The 10,000-nt window shown below is 33.6% G+C and overlaps 2 protein-coding genes across 2 annotated transcripts in view; both read right to left on the minus strand.

Annotated features, from left to right (window-relative positions):
• Positions 1–888, minus strand: part of LOC137621242 (uncharacterized) — a 7,854-nt gene extending 6,966 nt beyond the window's left edge. The window contains exons 1-2 of the mRNA XM_068351639.1: positions 755–888; positions 497–548 (exon numbers count right to left, since the gene is read on the minus strand). Of these exons, the coding sequence (XP_068207740.1) occupies positions 497–548; positions 755–770 (68 nt within the window). The 5' untranslated portion in view covers positions 771–888. The remainder of the gene's footprint in view (positions 1–496; positions 549–754) is intronic.
• A 3,730-nt stretch (positions 889–4,618) lies between these two features.
• Positions 4,619–8,906, minus strand: LOC137621020 (uncharacterized). Its single transcript, XM_068351460.1, has 5 exons — positions 8,897–8,906; positions 7,913–7,967; positions 6,966–7,038; positions 6,354–6,524; positions 4,619–5,498 (listed from the first exon to the last, which is right to left on the minus strand). The coding sequence occupies exons 1-5, from the start codon at positions 8,904–8,906 to the stop codon at positions 5,151–5,153; spliced, it is 657 nt and encodes a 218-aa protein (XP_068207561.1). The 3' UTR covers positions 4,619–5,150.
• Positions 8,907–10,000: the final 1,094 nt, after the last annotated feature.

The following is a 10,000-nucleotide window of genomic DNA, read 5'->3' on the forward strand; positions in this document are numbered from 1 at the left end:
CGGGTGCAGCTTAGCTAATAATAATAATAATAATAATAATAATAATAATAATAATAATAATAATAATAATAGTGGGAAGAGACATTTCCAAATGGAGTAACTATGGACTATTCTCTATTTAGAAAATGTGGGAATTGGACGCCATATGGAGTCCACCTGGCAGAGAAGCGTCTGCAGTTGCGAACATAAATCAGTAAAATTCTATATTAATTTGGTCTTTATTTTAAATTCAAACAGGCACCACACCATTATATATATATATATATATATATATATATATATATATATATATATATATATATATATATATATATATATATATATATATATGTGTGTGTGTGTGTGTGTGTGTGTATATTTATATATATATATGTATATATATATATATATATATATATATATATATATATATATATATATATATATATATATATATATATATATATATATATATATATATATATATATATGATTAAAACAGAATTCAGCTACTTACCCGTAGCCACCACCACCCCTGGCTAGCTCATAATCAATTGATCTTGCGGAACCTAGACGAAATGATATTCACGTTACTTGGCATTTTATTGAAATATCTTTGGGAAGATCATATAATTTTGTTCATGATATATTGACTACATTTTTATCATTTTCTCTCCATCGTATACTTTTTACAATTCGGGATTTGAAAATAGCCGTTCATAAAAGGTTATTTCTTAATCTGATGTCACAAGACAATTGTTCAATTGTAACTTACTGTTTAAATTTTGCATCCTGACGAATCGATCACTATATAGACTTAAACCATATATCGATTTCGTAAAGTAAACAGAAAACAATCACCGTAAACAAATCCTTACACCTTCACCTCAGTGTGCGGTTCCCTAACACTGCAATGGTGGATATTATCAGGGTAACCTCAGCCTAGCTGCTGAGACCGGGCCAGGATGCCGTTGGGGTTAACGGATAAAGGACCTACAGGAGAATGATCGTCCTACGTCTGGTAGGGGTCACACTAAGCTCTAATCTCTCTTGTACATGGCAGAGATTGTTTTATTAACATTTGGCAACGATATTTTTAGTTTCTTGAAATAATTGTTCTTGATGTTGCATAACTATGCGGTCGTGCTTTTGAAAACAATGTTATGCTTTAAACTTTAATAGATTAATGTAATAGACACAAGTTTCCTTACTTCATCGTTTTTCATTCCTATTGCTTTTCGAATATCAGAAAAAAAAAAGCATCTACATAACGGGAACCTAAAATTTTCAGTATTTCTAAAATAATACTTGTAATAAACTCCCGTTAATAAAAGGCTCATTAATTTCAGCAATTCTATTAATTGTCTATTTCACGGAATTGTGATTTCAACGTATTTCTAATATGAATAAAAGAAATAATGTGATTAGATATAGAAAACAAAAGGTAATTTCTGGAGTTGGAACTTCCGTTATTCTCAAGTTTTACGCTTCTCTTTAAATTTGTGTCAGGGAGAGGACGCTTGACTTTCTGCTTGAAGGTTGACTACAGAGTTCCTTAGAAACCAGACTTATGAAAAACACTCTAAATGATAATTTTTGAAATTGTGTATTAGGTTTGGTTTGAGTTTATTATCATGGCTACTCCATTTTACTTCCATGTTTTCTGAACGCGTGGCTGTTTAAAAGATCTCCCAAAGTATTATGTCCAGATATATTTTGTTGTAAGGGTAGGAAGAGTTTTGATAATACACTTGATCTTGTTTATATAAATTTGCCTTTTCAGATCAACCCATTAAACCAACATTTAAATTTTACGAGATTTGAGTTAAGGAACCGGATATACTGTAGATATAAACTACAGTAAAGAATATGGATTGCAAAGTCGGCCCTCAGGGTGTTTACTAAACTTAATGTGGTGACAGATGTGGTAACGTCTTTGACTGGTGAATGCCAGACTGGTATTCGAGTCCCGCTCAGACTTGTTAGTTTCTTTGGTCGCTGCAATCTCACCATTCTTGTGAGTTAAGGATGGAGTTGGGGGTTGGGGAGCCTATAACTCTATCTGCTGAGTCATCAGCAACTATATCTTGTGTGTAGAGGGGGCTTGAGCTCTGATCATATGTATATATAGTCAGTCTCTAGGGCATTGTCCTGCTTGATAGGGCAATGTCACTGTCCATTGCCTCTGCCATTCACGAGTTACCTTTAAACCTATTTATCTTTATCTGGACGGATTAAAACTTTATCATAGAGAAAAAAAAATGCTATAAAGATATTCGTCTGTATTTCCATCAAAAAGTATCATTTCGTCTCTCTCCTGAAATTTCGTTACAAGAGTCTGAAGTCGATAAACTATATTACTATAGCCAGGAATTCAAAGCTAGATAATTGAGAGTAACTGTATCGCTAGTTAACAAAACGAAGCGTGACTGATAGACCAAATAACGGCTTACAGATAATAGAAGTTCACGAGAATGGGCGACAATGACATACTTTGGTTTGTGCATGGTCTCACTTTTTGTTGATCAGTTGAGTGATAGCTTTTACGAAAGTATCCAGTATCACATCGCTTCTTAACAGTTAGTACATTATCACTCGGTTGTATAAAGAACACGTTCATTCGAAAAAAAAAAACTAGTTTCATTTGTTGAAGTCTGGTGATACGCTTCTTGTATTTTATTTCTTAAATGTACGCTAGCAAGGCTTAATGGGTCTAACCCAAAACTTACTGTAGGGTTTGGTGTAACCCAGGGGTGGCCAACCTTTTGTTTTCCTTGCACCAATTCTTTTCACTTCTTATTCAGATGCGCCTAACAAACTTTAACCCGCTTTCTATCCTATATATATATATATATATATATATATATATATATATATATATATATATATATATATATATATATATATATATATATATATATATAGATAGATAGATAGATAGATAGATATTGACACTAAATTTGCATTGATAAATGCAGGACATAGCAGACGGTCCCCTTGAGCTTTTTTTTTTTTTTTTTTTTTTTTTGTATTTTTTCCTGGAAATCAATATCATTCATTTTTCTATGAGCAGTCATGGTTTTTATTTTATTATCTCTGGGGTATAGTGCGCCACTTGTAATCGTGCAATGCGCCACTGTTGGCGCATGCGCCATAGGTTGGCCACCCCTGGTGTAACCTAAATACAAAATAATTACGATTTTGATCAATGGTTCACTTCTGACAGATTTTCCAGTAGGTATCATTGCGTCTCATCAGAAACATCTGTAGACCGATTAGTCCCGTCATCATTACTCCGTAGCCAAAGAAAATGAAGACCCCAACTTCTCTCGAACAAGTTCGTTCAATTTGGATTATGTTAGTCTAAATGCCAGCACGGGCTCTTGCCTTTGGTTTATCTACTATTTCTGTCAAATAGATGCCGGGAAGCGAAAATGGTGTTTCTTTTATGCGCTCGTCACATTTGACACTAATGTTCACGTATGCTGGTGGCTGGTTGGTTTAAATTAAACCAGTTTTATACCAGCACGGGCGTTTGCCCGAAGATAACTAGTGAGAGAGAAGGGAAGTATTATTATCTAAGCTACAATCCTAGTTGGAAAAGCAAGATGCTACAACCCCAAAGGCTCCAACACGGAAAAATAGCCCACACTGATAAGAAAACAACCTGTTTAAGCTTGCCTTTGCGTGTTTGAGTTTATTTGAGTTTTGTGACCTTCATGCTCGCAACTGCTTGTAAATATGCTCGTTATCTGTGGAATAAATGTTATTTGCATTCACCTCGCCTCTCTGGTAGAACCTTACAGTTACGTTGCCACAAAAGCATAATCTTCAGAATCTCTATAGACTTATTTGATGATTTGCGCATTCACGTAATTTGTAATTTATATTCGCTTTGCTGTGTATTGATGTTCAAGAAATTATAATGTACAAAAAGACAAGATTATTCCAACTAAACCTCACGCCAACCTCCCCTGTAAAATAAATCTTTCCTGTCACGATCATGGGAGAGAGAGAGTAGTCATACCTTGTAAGAAGGGGTAACCCCCGAGGCACACTCGGAAACCACACACTCCCACAAATTGCTGAACTATAGTCAATTTCTTTTAGCTAGGCATATTTGCACCGACTCGCAGCGGTGTCCTTTTAGCTCGGAAAAGTTTCCTGATCGCTGATTGGTTGGACAAGATATTCTAACCAATCAGCGATCAGGAAACTTTTCCGAGCTAAAAGGGCACCGTTGCGAGTCGGTGCAACTCTGCCTCGCTAAAAGAAATGGACTATAGCAGATTGAAGTTAGGGAAGAGTTGAATCTCTGTGTGTATGCATATCTACATAAATATTTAATGCCATTTTTGACTGGTCGCTTACACTAGTGGACAAAAGAAAACGGTAACTTTGTCACATGTTTTAATAAAGCTTCATTATAACTGAATTTATATTTAGTGGACCTCTATTGGAGTAAGTTTCCTTCGTTCTGCCGAAGGTTTTCTGGCATCCTGGCATTTAAGGTCATTGACGCCGCTCTACCGTTTCAGAAATGTGACCTTTTGTTAGAGTGGGATTGTTGGAATTAAGAACACGACAAAGACGATCTGATACTTTTTATTCGGAATAGAATTACCTGGTCTCAGTGAATAATTAGGTCTCTATTTAGAAAAAAAAAATTGGTAACGTTGATGAAAAGATATCAATAATACACCCGTAACTCGTCTTAAAGAAAATATTATTAGTTCTTCCAAAATTTGATGATAATATAAACAGACTCATTGTTTAAATTCCTGTATGAATATTGTTTGCAAATTGCATCTTTTTGAGAATTAAGTAGCTTTTTACTTATACACAAATTAACATACATCGTTAAATAGAAAACAGAACACAGACAACATTGAGGCCCCTAGGTATAGCAGTGACGGCATACTCATCATGAAATAGATATCAAATGAAATAAATAGTTAGCATGAATTAGCCATGCCATATATGAAAATAGATAGTGATCATTTTGATAACACTGATGATATTGCACGACTTTTGAAATTGAAAATGGCGGTAAAGAACTAAACCCATATAGCATTTTTATTACGGGGATGTAAACCTCTTAGAATAAAAAAAAAAATGCTATGATGACGATATATGATAAATCTCCAAAAGATTCAAAAATATTCTTTCAGCTATATCGCACTATCCATACGACGCCGGAGGTACTCTGTGAAGTTGGCGCTTGCCAACGGTCTATGACGATCCTTCAACAATTCGCATTTGGGATAGGCTAACTGACAGCTAGCTCCTCCTCGACCTGCCTCAGCTGCATTTACCGCGCTTCGGTACCGCTTCGAGTCGAAGCTTGTGAAGGACTTGGCGGCCACTTTGGTCAACAGGGAAGCTACAAAGCCGCTGGCAGCTTGGTCGACAAAGCCATTGCTTGAGGACATCTCAGTTAGCTGGTGGTTGGCTTCGCACAGGCTTCTTTCTAGACAAGATGGGTCAACATAGCCGTCGTTCGCGTCTACCAGGGAGTGCTGGAATGAGCAACAAAACATTAGCCCTCTTATATGAATGAGGTATCATTATAAAGGATGCTGTGACATGATATAAAGTATATTGAGTAAATAGCACCTATAATCCACGAGAAGAATGAGCGGCAGGTGGTTTCAGTGCTTAAGATTTAACTTTTATGATGGTTTACGTTTAGTACTTAAGAAATCATCATTACATAACATATTACTCATCAAGACTATGACTATGTGTAGTTGTCCCTCTTCGGTGCAATGGTATTCTGAATGTGAAGTTCCTCGACCAATGAAAGAAATTGATGTATATATATATATATATATATATATATATATATATATATATATATATATATATATATATATATATATACATATATATACATACATATAAATATATATATATGTATATATATATATATATATATATATATATATATATATATATATATATATATATATGTATAAATATATATATATATATATATATATATATATATATATATATATATATATATATATATATATATATACTATATATATACTGTATATATACAGTATATTGCACAAAACTTTAATTATGTCTGAATATAGTTATATAGATATATTCTGCACCAAAGTGTTATCCATACATTAAACAGATTGAAAAAAGGTAAGCTATTAGGTAAAAGATTCAAGATAAGTCATAGTAGCCGATGAAGTAATTCATCAACATCAAAGCAATAGCTTAATCTGAATTTGAAGAAATGATTCATCAGAATTTAGCAACATCTGATGGAAGATGAAAACTGATAATTTGTTATTAACAAGAGCAACATTCCGCCGGTGGATATGGAAATAACGGGTAAGTCTTAATCTACAAACCAGCAAAGGTACCAGGACAACTGGTAGTGTCTGGAGGAAGCCTGGAGAGCTGTCGCCAAAGAAAGTAGGAAAAAGACCTGATGCAAAGCTTCCCAGGGACCTTCGAGTCCTAAGACTTCTTCTCTCTCCCTCTGCTGGAGCGTCTTCCTTGGTCATATCTTCGATCATGTCCTGCAATATAGAGGGTGTCACTGTATATATAGATATATATTTATGTACATATGTAGAGATATATATATATATATATATATATATATATATATATATATATATATATATATATATTTATATATATAAATTCATATATATATGTATATATATGTATATATATATATATATATATATATATATATATATTTATATATATATGTATATATATATATATATATATATATATATATATATATATATATATATATATGAGATAAATTGATCAATTGGCCAAGGCAGTTAATTAGGTAAATAAAAAGTTATCAGCTTTAAAATAGAAGAGAGAGAGAGAGAGAGAGAGAGAGAGAGAGAGAGAGAGAGAGAGAGAGAGAGAGAGAGAGAGAGAGAGAGAGAGAGAGAGAGATATAACATCAGTAAGATAAAAAAATTAACTTGACTTACTCTTAAGAGTTCAATGAGCCCTAGTAGACCAATGATGCCGAGGGCAGCGTTGCAGTCGATGGAATCTTCATATCTGTTTAAAAGAAGGAGCAAATACATCCAAAATAATAAGAGGTTATTATGACTAATGCAAGAAATGAGGTTTCCAAGGGTATCCGCATAGGGGGAGTATATCAGACACATCGGCAGAAGTTGAGCTTATCGGAGTCGTCGAATATGTAGAGCTAGTGTACGCGACCCGTCAATAATGATGGCCAGATATTCAGATCTATATGCACATGCATACACAGATTCAACTTTTTTTCCAGCACCTCTTAACAGGGTATGACTACACCTTCTTCCACTACACAAGGGATGGAGAAAGAGAGTAGTTATACATTTGGCAATGCTGATGAGCGTGACCGGATACACACACACACACACACACACACATATATATATATATATATATATATATATATATATACATAAATATATGTATGTATGTATGTATATATATACAGTATATACACATATATATATATGTATATATATATATATATATATATATATATATATATATATATATATATTTATACATACAGTATATATACACATACATACATACATACTACATATATATATATATATATATATATATATATATATATATATGCATGTATATGTATATATATACATACATACATACATATATATAATATATATATATATATATATATATATATATATATATATATATATATATATATATATATATATATATATATATACAGTATATATATGCATGTATATATACATATACATATATTTATTTATATATAAATATATATATATGCATATATATATATATATATATATATATATATATATATATACAGTATATATACATATATCCACATTGGAGACGTTTATCAGATGCATCACCAAGATCGTTTTTCATTCCTTACCCGCCTTCATCCCATCCAACTTCGTAGCTCCTCCCAGCGGACACTGCTCCCATGTCTGTTAATAAAGAAGACACAAGAAAAATAAAGAATACATGAATATGACTAATCAGAAATTGTTTTGGTTTTTAAATTACATTGTGGCATATGGCTACATGCACCGACACATTTTGTAATGGGTCGATGTATACAAATAAGGATAATTCATTTTCTTATTTTTTTATTTCATACTGTATTATTATAAGACATTTACAGAAGATTTTCCCTTCCGGCGCTAAAAGGGTGGGGTCGACTTTTAGACTCAGCACGGGATCGAATCCCGGACCTTGCAATTACTTGCCTATTGCAAATACAGTTAAGTAGGAACATATTTTAGATGAAAAAATAAAATATTTCTTTTAATAAACCTCAGATAAAACCATTTTGGGACCCTTGATTCAACAATCCATTTGAATTTCGATATATCACTATACTGGAAAGCGACACTCATAGCATGGATATCTATTTCTATTTAGGATTGTGGTGGCCGATGTGGTAACGTCCCTGACTGGTGAACGCTCAAACCTCACCATCCTTGTGAGCTAAGGATGGGGGATTTGGGGGAGCCTATAGGTCTATCTGCTGAGTCATCAGTAAGCCATTGCCTAGCCCTCCTTGGTCCTAGTTTGGGTGGAGAGGGGGCTTGGGCGCTGATTATATGTATACATGGTCAGTCTCTAGGGCACTGTCCTGCTCGATAGGGCAATGTCACTGTCTCTTGCCTCTGCCATTCATGATTGCCCTTTATACCTTTAATCTCCTAACGTTACAATGTAGGCTAAGAGGCTGAATTTTGCCACATTAAAGGGATTTATCAACGCTCACTGATATCATCATCACTATTCAAAATAAACAAAATCTAATTCAAAAGGAACTTAATTGCAAAATTATCTAATGTCAAAACAAATGGAATACAGAAAAGGGCAAATAACAAAGATTAATACTCACCATCTCCCATTCTTTCGAATTAAAAAGCAGCACAACAGAACTGTTTTAAACGCCGGTTTTTTTTTTATATTTCTTTTTCACTTCTAAACATAAGACACTTCGTCAGCACTTCCAGAACAATCCTCACAGTGAGTAGGTCGTCAGCTAATATGAACACCTTCGACTTTTGAGCTGCTCGGTTCAGGGCACGGTTGAGATACTTTACCTAGACCGTGGTTCAGGGCAAGAGCCACTAGTTCAACGAACAGTTATCCGTCTGCCCAACTTGCTGAGCCAAAGCCTTACCTGGAGTAGAAGGCCACCGGCCATGTCGAAGAAGTCCTGACTATGAGATCAGGTTAAATCATACTGAAAATACTACACTTCAAATAACTGTCGCCAAGTAAAATACAAGAGTTCAAATTTTTTTTGAAGACAAGTGGGAGAAAGCTTCTTCAAGAAGGCCTAGCCTGACATGACTTGTAACCTGGGTAGGCCTACATTAGAGATGTCCTTTTACATAATCTCATGGTGTTTTCACCGGGAGATTTCATAACAGGACTCGATATTTATTTTATATTCTTTTTTTCGTTTTTTTTTTGGAGAACTTTCAATCAGCTTGGTTCAAATTTTCTAAAGATTGTAATAAATTCTAACTGATATTGATGCGATGTTGATTCATACGAAGTATATCAACACTGGGCTGGGGATAATAATAATAATAATAATAATAATAATAATAATAATAATAATAATAATTTTATTATTATTATTATTATTATTATTATTATTAATTTATTTGGACTACAGGTAAAAAATGATTTTCTAAAGATAAAATAAGCCGACATCAAATACGTTGGCTTACTAAATGGAAAATACCTGTTAATCAATTTAATCTTTTGCTATTCCTTTTCTTTTGTTTAGTCTGTAGCCTATTACTACTAACGCATACTAATACTGCTACAGTACTATTAATAATAATGATATCAATAATATTGTCTGGTAGCAATATGACGGCGTCTCCCAATTGTTGAGAACGCTCCCGTTAAACAAGGATATGGACAAAGGCCGTTACTCCTTTGCGGTTACTCCCACCCTAAAGTCATAACAGTGCTGTCCGCCGTA

The sequence above is a fragment of the Palaemon carinicauda genome, chromosome 27 (assembly GCF_036898095.1).
Source record: "Palaemon carinicauda isolate YSFRI2023 chromosome 27, ASM3689809v2, whole genome shotgun sequence".
NCBI classification, from domain to species: Eukaryota; Metazoa; Arthropoda; class Malacostraca; order Decapoda; family Palaemonidae; genus Palaemon; species Palaemon carinicauda.